The sequence below is a fragment of the Pseudochaenichthys georgianus genome, chromosome 14 (assembly GCF_902827115.2).
Source record: "Pseudochaenichthys georgianus chromosome 14, fPseGeo1.2, whole genome shotgun sequence".
Lineage (NCBI taxonomy): Eukaryota > Metazoa > Chordata > Actinopteri > Perciformes > Channichthyidae > Pseudochaenichthys > Pseudochaenichthys georgianus.
In genome coordinates, this window is record NC_047516.1 from 7,591,728 (window position 1) to 7,606,977 (window position 15,250).

The 15,250-nt window shown below is 40.6% G+C and overlaps 1 protein-coding gene across 1 annotated transcript in view; it reads left to right on the plus strand.

Moving 5' to 3' along the window:
* The window catches only part of LOC117458727 (polypeptide N-acetylgalactosaminyltransferase 10-like), an 83,150-nt gene that overhangs the window by 1,413 nt on the left and 66,487 nt on the right, over positions 1 to 15,250 (plus strand). The window contains exons 2-3 of the mRNA XM_034099361.1: positions 11,858 to 11,960; positions 14,475 to 14,613. Of these exons, the coding sequence (XP_033955252.1) occupies positions 11,858 to 11,960; positions 14,475 to 14,613 (242 nt within the window). The remainder of the gene's footprint in view (positions 1 to 11,857; positions 11,961 to 14,474; positions 14,614 to 15,250) is intronic.

The following is a 15,250-nucleotide window of genomic DNA, read 5'->3' on the forward strand; positions in this document are numbered from 1 at the left end:
AGTCTTTTGCTGTAACTACTCTGAGGGAGTGAGATAATTTTTGTATTTGTTCTGTTGAAATGATTGTCCTATAGACTTTCAATATGTTCAAAGTTCTGCACCAAAACAAGTAAAATAAATGATATTAGTGTTGACTTGATGAGTTGATCCATCTTTTGTTCCCATGGTTTTTAAACATATAATGGAAGTCGCAGCATAATCCTTGTAGGGTGTCAATCATGCCAGGGAAGGTTGTAGGGCATGTGATGTTGCTATATAGTAAGAAGGCTGCAGATGGAGGAAGTCAACCCAAGAAGTCAGTTAGTCGGAAGAAGGTGCTGCAGGTCGTCCAATAATTGCATGGTTGGCTGATCCCTGGCTCCTCTTCTCTTCTCCGCATGTCAAAGTGTCCTTGGAGCCAGACACTGAACCCTGATCCTCAGCACCTCGCGCAACTACAGGTGTGTGAGTGTGTGTGAATATAAGACACATTCTTACATACTCTGTACGGAAGCTTGTGTGTTGACTCACTCTGTCATAGCAGAGGATTTTGAAAGGCGTTTATAAATGTTTTTGTCTTCCATGACGGGTATCAGATCTTAAAATGATGCAGTGTTCTGGAGGGTAACTGAAGGAAACATGTTGACATTTCATTTGGAAACTTATAATCATTGGTTTACAGAGGAGTTTTTTAAAAGCCACTCAGGATTGCATTGCCTCAGGATGACTTTGACGACTTTGTGTTATGACTCTACCTCAGTACAAAAGATATACAGAAAGCTGGTGAGTAATAGTGATTACACCTAATGCGATTGGGTTGATGTTTGCCTCGGGTGAAAAGCAGGGAAATACACAGGCTGACTCACATCAGGAAGCACCAACATTTGTTTTTAAGTTGCTAATACAAACCTTTTTTTACACTGCTGGAAACTAGCTGCAAGCTTTTTTCTTCTGTTCTGCTTTTTATTCTTGCAATTTTTTAAAAGCAATTGAACAAAGGGCAAAGGATTAAAAGTAAGCAACAATACGTGTTTGTAATGTATCCTGTGCTCGAGTGCTCCCTGTGGGCTGTTATGGTTTCACTGAGGTAGATACAAATCAATACCCTTATCTAGGGATGTCCCGATCACCTTTTTTTGCTCCCGATCCGATTCCGATCATTTGATTTTGACAATCTGCCGATACCGATTTTTCCCGATCCGATCTTTATGCAATGCATTAAGAGAAAAAAAGGAACCGATAACGGCTGGTCATCCAACGTGATGAATTCAGCTATCTTGGCTGTTATTGTGTTGGCCTTTTCACTGTTCCGGGGTAGTTTCTCTTTCCTTTTGAAAGTCTCTGAAAGTGTCGGTTGTTTCAGTGCCGTTACCTGAGTGGCCGCTGTGTACTCGCCGTGTTGTTGTTGGTGTTTGTTTCTCAGGTGGCGTGTTAGATTGGTCGTGTTGAAGGTAGCTCTGTTCTTTCCACCACGCGGAACCTCCGCCTTGCAAACATTGCATCTGGCTGTTACACTGCCTTCGCTTTCAATTTTATAATACTTCCAAACTCCTGACATTTTCTCCGTCCCGACTCCCGAGTCACCAGCTGAACGTAGCCTCTCGTTAGCTTACTGCTACTATTAGACACTGCGCCCACTCTGTTGCCAGATTTGAGAGGAATAAGCAACCAGGTCTATGAAAACAAGCCCAAAAGAAGCAACACGCACATGATGTTGTGTCATTTTAAAACAAAACTAAGGCCTCAGGATGACTTTCAGACGTGAACATGGTCATTTTAGTTTTGTAACATTAAATAAAATAAAAACATTTTCTAAAAAAAAAAAATTCCCGATCCCTGATTTTTATCTTCCGATCTTTTGAAAATCACGTGATCGGCTCCGATCCCCGATCACGTGATCGGATCGGGACATCTCTACCCTTATCCCATTCAGTATTTTCCACATTAGTCTTGTTGGGGACAGCGGTAGCCGATATGTCCTCTCCTTGTTGGCTCCTGTCTGCTTCACTTGTAGACGGCAGTGCTTAAACCATCAGATTAAGATCAGAGCCTATTAAATATAAACAGAACGGGCCGCATACACAATCCCTGCTGTATTAGATCAAATATAATATGTTGTTTTTCACTTTGAAAGAAGGAGAAGAAGACAACATTTTTTAGTGGCATACAATACTTTATTTACCCTTGTTTTGCAGTTTGTCTGAATAATTTTAGTTAACATAAATTGTAGTTTGTAATTTCTTACAGTGAATCTACACGTTGACAACCAGTCATGTCAAACGTATCCAAACATCCATTGAATCTTCTCAAACCACTACTGCAGCTAAGGTTATTTTGACCCATATGAGTATGTTCAGTTTCTCCATCATTTTCATTTGAAGCTCGAACAAACGTATTTAGAAATGTAGGGAGGAGAATTATTTGAAAACGGCTGCTGACTTCTGTGTAGGAACAAACTTCAGGTTTATCAGAGCAACCGTTCAAACCTTCAGTGGAAAAAAAAACCTTGAGGTTGGTGAGGTTCTTCATTGTCTGACACAAAGCTGCCCTTCTGAACAGCAGCACATCACAGTGGCAAATGACTTTGAGCAGTTTTCATTGGAGCTACTGGCTACAGAGATTTGTCATGTGGATTATCCAGAGACAGAAGGACACTTTTAGTTCACATTTGTCAATATCAATCGTTATTACCCCTGACGAAGACCTACAGCCATCGAAACATGTTGGCTTTTTAATGATTTGGCCACTACCATATAGGCTTTTCGAGGCTGTTCATCCAGTTTCTTCCCCTTAGGAGCGAGGATACAAGGAAGAATAATTAGCTGAATGAAAAGCACTCATTGTAGAGCATGTTGAACACAAACTGTCCGTGATGAAGTTGTGGCCAGAAGCATCAAATGGATGTTATTTCAACCCAAACCGAGCCGAGCAGCAGCCCTTTATGTGTTCTGTGTTTGTTTCCAATTTCAATATTGGATTGTAAACGCTTCAGTTTTTCATATTTTACTGTGAGGAATTAGGTCAAAAGGGTAAGAAGCTTAAAAGACGCCTACTGTTGTTTAAACAAATTGGCCTTGGGGGAAATTAGCCCTACATTAGACACACCAGTGTGGCTAAAGCCTTTAGGCAGCACACTGACCGTTTTTTGAGCTAAGCACAACACTTGCGACTAAGTCCCAGCAGAAGTCTGCTTTAGATGGAAACATTTAAAATGGTAAGATCCAAAGTATGCTGCAGGGTAGACAATACCCGCCACATCTGCTCTTTAGTAGCCCAATGTTGACCGAAGTCCTGCTCCGCGTCAACAAGCAGAGACAGTACACTCATGTGTTGTCTGAATTCTGCTGACAGAGACACATTCATACGGAGAATGGGATGATACTGCCTCAGTCTGTGTTGTGACTGAGAGCTTCATTGGGTGCTCTTACAAGACACTGATAAAAAGATACATTTTGTGGTGGCCTTCATCATAGCCGCATATGAAAACACCATGCTAATATACTTTACATTTAACAGACAAATGTGAGCAAACCTTCTCGTATAAAGTGAAAACATTGGTAGCCGCTTCATTTCAGTTTTTCCTATACCGTTCCTTCAACTGCTGCCTTGCCATGAGGAATTGTTGGATTTAATGTACCTATGGCTCATTCTTAGTGAACAGTTCTTAATATTAGTTCATTAGATACAAATCAAACATTATAACACATAGGATTCTAATGTGGCCAATAGTTCCCCTAATTCCTAATCACTGGTCCTTTAATGGCATGGTTCAGTCTTTTCCTCTGCTTTTAATTCCCGAGCCTTCCTCTCCATCAGACACGATAATAAGGAGCTTATTTGAACGGCTCAGATGGGTTTGGACTGGAGCCAGTGGAGGCGGTGATCCCAGCAGAACCAACACAGCAGTAAATTACCAGTGATCCCCCCAGCATGTCCATCACACCATGCTTAAAACACCATGATGTTTTTTTTTAAAGTTCCTTTTGTTGGCAAGTCAAAATCATGTGAAAGGATTCTTAACATGTTTTCTTTCCCTCCCTCAGGGTCTGTTTATTGAAAAACACATGTTGTAACTTGCTGAGTAGATTCTTGCCACACAGATATTTTGGTTCTCTGTGCCAAGGTTTGAAACATATGTAAAAATCCGTAGCCCCTGCACTACATTAGAGGAACATTACATTTAGTTTGTGGCCATCCAACATAACTTCCAAACACTTGAAATGTATATTTTTCAGAAACAACCTCTTAGTTCTCCTTTAAGCATTTTAATGTTTATTGATAGAAACTGTTCTCATAGACACATACATTGTGGCAACAAGCAGGGCAGCAAACAAAGGAAATAATTAGTTTGTAAGCATTTAGCTACTCAAGCGTATATGACTCGCCGTCTAACACTTGCATTACACAGGTGGAGCCCCTCTTGACCCTTCCTGAAAAACAACATATTTACCTGAAATACCTTGAAGTACACCCAAAAGTACCTTGAAACCAAAAACAATCTCCTGCAGCATTGCATTTGATGAGCGAGTTTAGCAATATTTTATGAACTTAGCAGCAGTGTTTTATTAGTTAAAAGATTGTGTTCGAATTCAGATATCTGTTGTATCCACCAGTGTTTTTTTATGAACATCCTGTGCATCTAAAGCTGTTTCAAAGAATCTCTGCCATAAGCTGGTGATGGCAGGACTGTTTTTTGCTGGAGGCTTTTGTGTACTTTGTTGTGAAGTTGACCTCCCTATTGCATTAGTGATGTTCTTTCTTTATAAAGTGCAGTATACAGTATGTGCACATACACAGCTGTATATCTATTCATATACTGTGTACCTCTGAGTGTACCTGGACCTGCTTTTCTTTTTGCAGCTTATTTATTATATGTGAATGTTTACAAATATACAAACCGACACAAAGCCTGCAGGCTGAAAACAGAGCCACTGCTTACTGGAAGTCCATCATAAGATATCCCTCATAACATATCACTCGCAATGTTGAAACCTGACTGCTAGATTTGCTCCCATTCCCAATGTTTCCTTATGTGTAAGTGCTCTGTTTATCCCTCCATCAATTCCACCTGAAAACCACTCTGCATTTGTCTCTCTGAGTAAAACATTTTAATAAGATACATTCATATCAAGCAGAATGCAATGTTCTAATTTGGATTTCTTGTAACAAAAACAAAAAACCTCATGACTGATAAATGAGAGGCTGGTTTCAACATTTAAAGAAGCGAGAGCCTGCATCCGTATTTCACCATTGGTAACAGCAGTTATTTTGTAAGACCAGTGTTCACATCAGAATCCATCAATATCCAAGCAGGAAGTCTGAGTCCTGGCCTCTATGTGGTCCTCGCTCTGCTCTCTTCCCTCTCAGCGGGATTCTGGGTAATGAGTCCTTTTGGGATATCAGACCCAGCAGTGGCCTCTCTGAGCTTCTCTTTGAGGGGGTGTGGAGTGTCTCACTGCAGGGGCGTCCGCCTGGAGGTCCTCTGTCTCAAGCTCATGTCTGACTCAGACAGCAGTATCTCTCAGGACTCAAGTGGGATGATAATGTTGCTCTGTGTCTGTTTTTAGCCACTGATATGACTTGTGACTTGTGTGACTCCCTCTTGCCGGGCCTCTCACTGAACTAAAGCGGGAGTGGGTCAGATAGTGCACGCGGAAGTTTGGTGTTCTAAGAAAAAGCTAACGGGGGATTTGTGAGCCTCTAGCGCAGATTGACTTGCCTGTGTAGTGGCTGAAGGTGGAGGAGCAGAGGGTGAGGTGAAATAGGAAAGACAGGTAATTGTGTCTCTGGGGGTTGAGGCTGATCTGCCTGTGATCTGACAGAACAGGAAGGGGGAGAACAAAATAATTGAAAAGCTTCCATTCCCAATCTGAGCTTCTGTTGGCTCTTAGCAGGAAGAGAGGAAACAGAGAAGAGAAGTATTGACCCAAGGTGGTCTGATTCGTCCTCCTCAGAGAACAAATGGGCAGCTCTGTTCTTATCAGACTTTCTGCTCTGCTGGTAATACCAGCTTCTCCCCCACACCAAACAAAGGAAGTCCAATCGGAGTCCTCTATCTCTCCTTGTTCACTCCTCGTCTTTGTTCAGCACCACAGACCTGAAAGCAGATGAAAACCAGCAATGCATTGTCTGTTCAAAATGGGTGCAAAGTAACAATGCCTTGCAATAGTCAGTGCAACACGTGTTGTTGTCGCTAATGACTTTTAGCCAACAGCTTCTATTCATATTTGTTCCTACAAATTGTGGTGCAAGAGTTAACCTTAACATCATTTGAATCAGTGCTTTAGGACAAGCAGCAATGAGGGCAGAGGATGACAAACACATGACCATAACTAAATTAACTAACTGATGTTCTTAAATCCTTACCACAGCAGCAACTACTTTACCACATTATGTGACTGTACAATGTCTCTCGACAACTCATATATGGGGATATATTAGGGATGTCCCGATCACCTTTTTTTGCTTCCGATCCGATTCCGATCATTTGATTTTGACAATTTGCCGATACCGATTTTTCCCGATCCGATCTTTATGCAATGCATTAAGAAAAAAAAAAGGTAACAGATAACGGCTGGTCATCCAATGCGATGAATTCAGCTATCTAGTTATTTGTTTGGCCTTTTCACTGTTCTGGGGCAGTTTCTCTTTCCTTTTGAAAGTCTCTGAAAGTGTCGGTTGTTTCAGTGCCGTTACGTGAGTGGCCGCTGTGTACTCGCCGTGTTGTTGTTGGTGTTTGTTTCTCAGGTAGCGTATTAGATTGGTCGTGTTGAACGTAGCTCTGTTCTCTCCACCACGCGGAACCGCCGCCTTGCAAACATTGCATCTGGCTGTTACACTGCCTTCGCTTTCAATTTTATAATACTTCCAAACTCCTGACATTTTCTCCGTCCCAACTCGCGAGTCACCAGCTGAACGTAGCCTCTCGTTAGCTTACTGCTACTATTAGACACTGCGCCCACTCTGTTGCCAGATTTCAGAGAAATAAGCAACCAGCTCTATGAAAACAAGCCCAAAGAAAGCAACACATACATGATGTTGTGTAATTTTAAACCAAAACTAAGTCCTCAGGATGACTTTAAGACGTGAACATGGTCATTTTTGTTTTGTAACATTAAATAAAAAAAATATATTTTATAAAAAAAAAAAAATTCCGATCCCCGATTTTTTTCTCCCGATCCCCGATCTTTTGAAAATCACGTGATCGGCTCCGATCCCCGATCACGTGATCGGATCGGGACATCTCTAGGATATATAATGTCAAAGCCAAATGAATATAAATATATGCACACTTTTTGGACATTTCCACTACTGTGAATGGTAAATACATATATTAATAGTACATGTTTCCTACTAGCCTATCGACACATCTCACCTATATTTGCACCATGCCTGACTCATACAGGAAGCTGAAAGAAGGGCAAGGCCTGCATTTTCTAGACAACTCTTTGAAGATAGAACCAGCTCTAGTTTATACTTTAAACTCAAAGGGCTACTGTGCATCTGCTCTGTTACACATGATAAATGTATTTGTAATGCTAATACCAATATTACAAATACAACCAACTAGTTTATACATTTATTGTAAATAATTGACTTGGCAATGTAATCATGTTTTCCCCTGGAGGCATCAAAACAGCCTGAAAAGCATAGTTAATGTTACATCAATACACACAATGCAAAGATTGAGAAAAAGGTGTAGCAGGGTGTTTTCAAACGGAGGCAACACAAAGCATATGCAGACTGGATAGCAATCACAATCTGACATTTTAACCGCCTTGGTTTTTCTTTTTGTTGTTCTTATAGAAAGCTCAACAGGTACAACCGAGACCTCAGAGGTTACTGGCTTTTTGTTCTTTTGCTGTCACTCACTTGTATGGAGAAAAGGTTTTCCCTTGTGCCTTAGTACATCCAGTGAAAAGTAAGCCACTGCTAGACAGCATGACGAGGCAACTCTTTGCAGAAAAGGTGATACCTCAGGGGTTAATACCATGGCATTTTCCTTCATTGTGGTGCAGTCTCATTGTTTTCGATGTGCTGAAGACCTTTTCAAGTCTAGTCAGGTGTAACATGTGCGACATTCTCAGAGAGCAGTGGGGGGTGGCACCAAATAAGCAGGTAAGAAATTAAGTAAAACAATATCTGATCAAATAGATTCAAAGCGTACAATGTAGTACATCTGCAGTGTAGTGATATCTACAGTATGGCAGATTTTGATTTAAAGTTTCAACACAATAGGCTTTGTGTTTTGCACTAAAAGTAAAACTAAACAGGCTGGAGGTTATCTGCTGCAAATGCAACTGATGATTACATACTGCATTACAGTTTGGGTGAATTATTTTACAGCCATTTCATTACCTTTGCAACCCGTTTCTTTGTTACTGTAATAACTCATTTTTACAATACCTTTTGGTCTCACCAGAAGAAAAGCCAGTGTGTTAAGCTTGCTGCATAGCGCTATAGAGTAAAAATACAAATAATAAAAAGCTATGGCTGCAATGTTGTTGTCTCGGGGATGAATTAGCAAATGTTCAACTGCATTGTAACAATATAATAGAGCCCTTTAACTATGCCTCTGTTCATGGTGCTTAAAGACACACACACACACACACACACACACACACACACACACACACACACACACACACACACACACACACACACACACACACACACACACACACACACACACACACACACACACGCACACACACACACACACACACACACACACACACACACACACACACACACACACACACACACACACACACACACACACACACACACACACACACACAAGCCTTCAAAGTGGAACTCATAGCGTTTATCTTCACCCAGGGACAGATATTGTCTGAGCAGCCAACATTAGATGAATAGACCCATAAAAGGCTACACAGAAGTTAATTAGTGATCACTCATGCAGGTGAAATCAACCTATGTCCTCCTCATTCTCTTCTGCTCTCTTTTTTTTTCCTGTAAGCTGAATGTGTTGCTTGACAAAGTCATTTCCATTTCCGCCTGTCTTTTATATGACACCAGGCTTTGTAATTGATGATTGAATGGTTGATGGATAAAACATGGGCTGCATGGTGTCTGGTGTAGCTCCTGTCATGCCCTATTAGCACATTTATGCTGTACCTTGAATATTGATGGAGTAGAAAAGTGCCCAGAGCAGAAAAAAACAAGTGTTTAAGAAATTGTTTGTGGCAGCATGAAGCCACGTCTCTGTAATGATGGCCATTAGGAAGGTAGTGGCAGAGCACACAGCAGGAAGGCAAATTACCGTAAGTAACACAAAGAGAAGAAGAAAGATGACTGTATTTACTGTCCTGTTTTTCTTTGTGTAGAATACCAGTGCCACTCACACCAGCTTTCATGAGGAAGGTATCGGTTTTGTGGTTGTTACTGCACAATACAGACCCCCAGCGGTGTAGATTCCCTTCTTTATTTGAAATCTACCCCACCTGACCTGCCTTGCCGGTTGAATTGGATATTTTTCAGGTGTTGGAGTGGACGAAAAAGGGGGTTTTGTTTAGTGAGGTGGCAGCAGGTGAGCGACTGTGATACAAAAGAGAAATACTGGCTAGACTTGCTGGTGGGTTTGCTTGTATCTTTTAACAATTGACAAACATAAAAAAGCAGCAATAACTGAAAACCCCTAAACAAGAAATTGGATACAGTAAACTTCATATCAATGTGTAATTAGTATTATGATTAAATATTGGCAGCAGCAAAATGACTGGAGTCATGTTTGTGCCCAGTTAATTAATTAAATATTAGCTGTCCTTTAAGCTCGGATTTGGTCTCCATCAACTCCAGAGCAACCTCCACTATCAATTCAAGCTCCACTGTATGCCTCCCCTATCAATATAGTTGCCGTTTGCCTCCATATTTGTACACAGAATCATCACTTTATAATTTAACTATATCATACATGACTGTTATTGCCATATTGAGCACACTGTACAGTATACATGTTTAAGTTTTGTGAGGTCACAGTGACCTTTGATATTCTACTGTAACATCATATTCTACTCTGGTCATCTTTCAGTCAAATTGGAAATGTTTCCAAATTGGAAGCGATCCTGAAATATAACCTTTGCAAGAAAAAATCAGACGGACAGACAATCTTGAAACATCATGCCTCCAATCAGGGTTGCAAGAGGAATACACATATCTAGATCTTTAGCTTTTAGATGTTCACTTAGTCAGTCTGCTGTTTGGTGATGGGCAGGTGAATCCAGTGTGTTTCTAGGAGCTTACTGAAAACAGTTGCTTTTAAGATTTGTGTTGAACAAATTACATTCTTGTCCGTTGGCCTCATTGTATGTGCACAGTTCAAGCTTCGTTTCTTCAGCAATGCATTTGACCTTGAACTACTGCAATTCAAAACTAACGTAATTCCATTGTAATACAATCATTTTAATTCAAACAAATGTGCCTGTATGTTGGGAAGGAAACGGGCGTTCCACTATAATGCTGGGTTAATGTTGTGTTCAGTTTCATTTCCTATGAATTAGTATTGAGTGTTGATTACAACTGTTTTTTCCTGGGAGTGAGATTCCCTGGTGGTTTGCTCTTTTCAAAGTGCTCTACATGTTGTGGCACAATCATTTCCTTCTAGTAAGAAATGCACAGATGCATGAAATATGAAGCAAAAAGAGGAAAAAGTGATGTAATTGTTGGACAAGTATACAGATATTTTACTTGTTAAAGAACAAAACTAAGCGGAGCAGAAACAGGAACTTATGACAACCTTAGATTCACATTTTAACCCAAATATTGCAGACACACATCAATGTTAAATAAGCCTCTATGATGATCCTTTCCACAGCAAGGTTGGTGTTGGTGGTTCCAGTTCACTGACCTCCTCCTACAAATCAATCAGAATTCCCCACATCGCTTACACCATCAATCATAATCATTTGCAATTAATTATTCTGAGCTAATTAAGAGGTGGCACAAAAAAACCGAGACACTGCCCACAAATTGAATTAAACTTAAATGGCTGTGGTGTTGAAGCACTTTATTTTAAATGCCTTCACCGGCTCATTCAATTCGGCCCGTCTGTCAGTCATCACTGCCTCTCAAACTCAGCTGTTGCTAAGAGCAATTTCATGTTTCCAGCATGTAATACATTTGCATTACATATTCTTGAATTTGTACATATGCAATTATACATATATATATATGAAGTAGGAAAGTGCACGTAGTATATTTTCACCAGATGTGTCTGGGTCTCTCTGGATGGGAGTGCAGTGCATTGTCCATGTTGTGACAGCAGTGGAGTGAAGGGAAGGAGATGCGCAGCTGACATGACTATATATAATTTGCTAGCATTATAGGATGCTATAAAACATTTTGTATTGAACCCTGCAATATATGACATACTTTTTAAGGTGTGTGTGTGTGTGTGTGTGTGTGTGTGTGTGTGTGTGTGTGTGTGTGTGTGTGTGTGTGTGTGTGTGTGTGTGTGTGTGTGTGTGTGTGTGTGTGTGTGTGTGTGTGTGTGTGTGTGTGTGTGTGTGTGTGTGTGTGTGTGTGTGTGTGTGTGTGTGTGTGTGTGTGTGTGTGTGTGTGTGTGTGTGTGTGTGTGTGTGTGTGTGTGTGTGTGTGTGTGTGTGTGTGTGTGTGTGTGTGTAGAAACCTTCAATAGAAAAGCAGAACATCTTGACTTCTACTTCAATTAATCAAGTTCTCCTTAATGGTGCTCAAGCTCTTTTGGGAGAAACTCTTAATGTCCAGGTAATGAGATGAAGAGCTGTTGTGTGATCCATAAACATGTTGTGGTTGATTATATTTTCAGACACTGCAGCTAAAAGAAGAGTTGATGGAAGTTTTATTGGTTTGTATTTCTTTCTCTCTTGCCTTACAGGGGTTGAACCAGATGAGAAAGGTTGCTCAGGTGGGAATTGATGGTGTGCGGCGGACAGACTGGCACGACTACGAAGCGATGATGAGGGATGCTGCTCGCTCAGGTAGGTCCGAACGCTGTGCTGACGCTGCTGTTCAGTCTGGGCATATTTTGTTCAGAACATCACACACACACACACACACACACACACACACACACACACACACACACACACACACACACACACACACACACACACACACACACACACACACACACACACACACACACACACACACACACACACACACACACACACACACACACACACACACACACACACACACACACACACACACACACACACACACACACACACACACACACACACACACACACACAGCACTGTTTTGTCAGCAGTCTTTTCCCTTTCCTTTATTCGTCTCTGTGAGTCAGTGGGAATCAAGGCTGAGATTACAGTTCTTAGTTCATAATTAAACACAGTTAATCTTCTAAAATAAGCATTAATCCAGTCTTAGTCCTTGAGTGGGAAGCCTCTTTGTTACAAATGCAACAGATTTAACTTCCCTTTATATGGTGGTACTTAAGAAGCAAAGTCACTGGATTTCTGAGAGATTGCCAAGTTGTCTAAGACAATAAGACCTGTAATTGGGCGGTGAAAGGCACATCAAGAGATGACAATGTTGTAAAGAAACTTAAAAAAACACTTGACATATGAAAGGAAACGCGATTAATAACTTGCAGTTTAAGTACTTTAACTGCTTGTATTGGAGATGGTCTCCCGGAGGATCAGCAGAAAAGATTAAAGGGGCCATTTAATGCTTTTTGGGGATTTCCCTTTCCCTGTAGTGTGCAGGTTCTACGCTGCAATAAGGATGTGTTTTGAATTCACTACCATGTGTCATATCCAATTGAACTTAACCAAGAAACACCTAAATGTGTTTCTCAAGATTCAATACATCCTTATTATATTGTTTTAGAGCCTCTGTTTCATTGAAATCACTTGAAAAGTTAATCACTAATCATTATTGACTTTTTAAGAGTAGTTTTGTTATTGTACGTCAGTAGACATTCTCTGAACCTTTTGAGGAGCATGAAGTAGGAATGTGAGGATCATATTTTGCTTGAACATTTAACAGAGAAAGGCACATGACGAGCCTGAGTTTGAATATTTTAGCTGCAATGAGAGGCAGACGTACAAAAAGAGAAAGCAAGTGTCTCAATATTCAACCTATAAATGCCGCTAGCCAAGTCTTAAAGTTTCTAGTGTGCATTGCCCTACAAAAACTCTGGAAGAACATAATTATCAACATTTTTCTCAGGGTATATATTTGCATAAGGAGCAATAGAAAACACCATTTAAGTGATCTATGTAACAAGTGTATAATGCAGGGAAAAGCACAATGTTAAGTAGAAGTGTTTATCTCAGAAATGAGCCATTAAAGTGAGGAGTTATTTTCCACAGTTATTACCTTCAGGAATGCAGACCGATCATTTATGTCTAATGGAACAAGGCGGCTCATTAATTTGATGCTTTCCCCTGACTATAGATTAGCCTCTATGCATGCGTCTCTGTGTTTGTGTGGAGTGCATTGATGAGTGGCTAATGAAACATGCAGCACAGCATAATTTGATGCACTCCTGAAGTGAGCACAGATTTCTAAATGTTTGTGTGGAGAAGGGTTGTTGAGGAGTGATAAATGACATGCGTGTGTACATGTCTAACTAAGTGTTATATACTGTGTATATTAAGATTGTATACATCATGGATTTGTATTGACTGTCTTGGTCTATATGATAAGTTGATTAAAGGTGGGGTAGGTAATTCTCTTCAGAAACACTTTCATCTGTGGAAGCCGTAGCGCTGTAAAAAGCCCGAACAATTATTTTCACCGGCCCGCCGAAAATAACTGGATGGCCTACCTGCCTGTCAGCCTTCCATCTGTGCACAAACTTATCTCGTGCCCTCATTGGTCATGTGCGCGTTGTGTGTGTTGGAGGAGGGGCTCTGTGAGGAAGTCTGAAGGAAGGGGCAGATTATTTTGCTGCGTATTTTTTTTTCTCCATTCTTACCTACCCTACCTTTAATGAATTACTCAATGGACTGAAAAACGTATTCCTATATATTTTATTGATTTGTCATTTTTCCTCCAAATCAGAAGATTTTGCTGATGTTCTTAGTCATTAACGATATTAAACTGTCCATTTTGGAATTGGGAAGCTTCTATTTTTACTATTTTCTGACATTTCGTAGACCATACTCCACACATTGATTCATTAAGAAAAATATAAAAATGGCTGTGCTTGAATACTGCAATCATTTAGATGTATTTTATAAATATAGCTAGTTTCTTTTTTAAAAAAAGGATTTTGTCTCAATAGACATAATTCAAAGGTTCAGCATGCTTTAAGGATTGTGTAAAACAGACACAATGTTTAGTAAATATTTAAATGCAGCCGAAATTGTAGTTGTATCCATATATCTCAATTTAACATTCGTACCTAGTATATATTTGTATTCATTAATTTGAAGTGGTCTTTGACTCCATATGCATGTGTCTAGGATGCTTTATAAAGAGTCTTCTTTTTACTGATCAGATGTACGTTTTTGATGCAGGTAACGGTGAACAGGGGAAGCCGTTTCCTCTGACAGAAACTGACCGGGTCGACCAGGCCTACAGGGAGAACGGATTCAACATTTACATCAGCGACCGGATCTCCCTCAATCGATCCGTCCCTGACATCCGCCATCCAAAGTGAGTCCTGTATGAGTGTGTTGAGTCTGTGTGCATTCCCGTAAATGTATCAAAACACATCGAGGAGCTTACAATGTACAGTCGACAATGAATGCAAGTGTATTGGCTTGATGGTGAAATGTCAAAAGGCTCTGAAATGAATACTGTCATAATCAAAAGTATGGCTTTGATTACCTGATGGTGTGATATCAACAGGGTGGGATTTTCACGGAGGTCATGACGGCCATGGCCGTCGTAGCCCATCCCTCTGGCCGGTATGCCCCACAAATAATTGTGGGGAATACCATACCACCATGGCCTTTGGGCCCCTCACACTGTTAAAATCTTGAAGTTGCTTTAAAAGCGTCAGAACAGTGGTTTCTGAACTGCATTATGCTGCGTTCACAACGGACGCGATGCGAATATTCGCATTGCTCTAACCGCTGGAGTTTCACCCGGTTTCACCGCGGCTGTCAGCTGTGTTTACTCCTGTCACAGGGCGCGCTGGAGAGGGGGCGGGGCTTATATCCATGTAAATACTGTGGTGGAAACCAACTACGACAAACTTAACCTATCTTACCGTGATTTAATTGTAATACACGTTTTAAAATGATGCCGAATTAACTAAATACTGGTAATGGTTAGTAAAAACCATGCT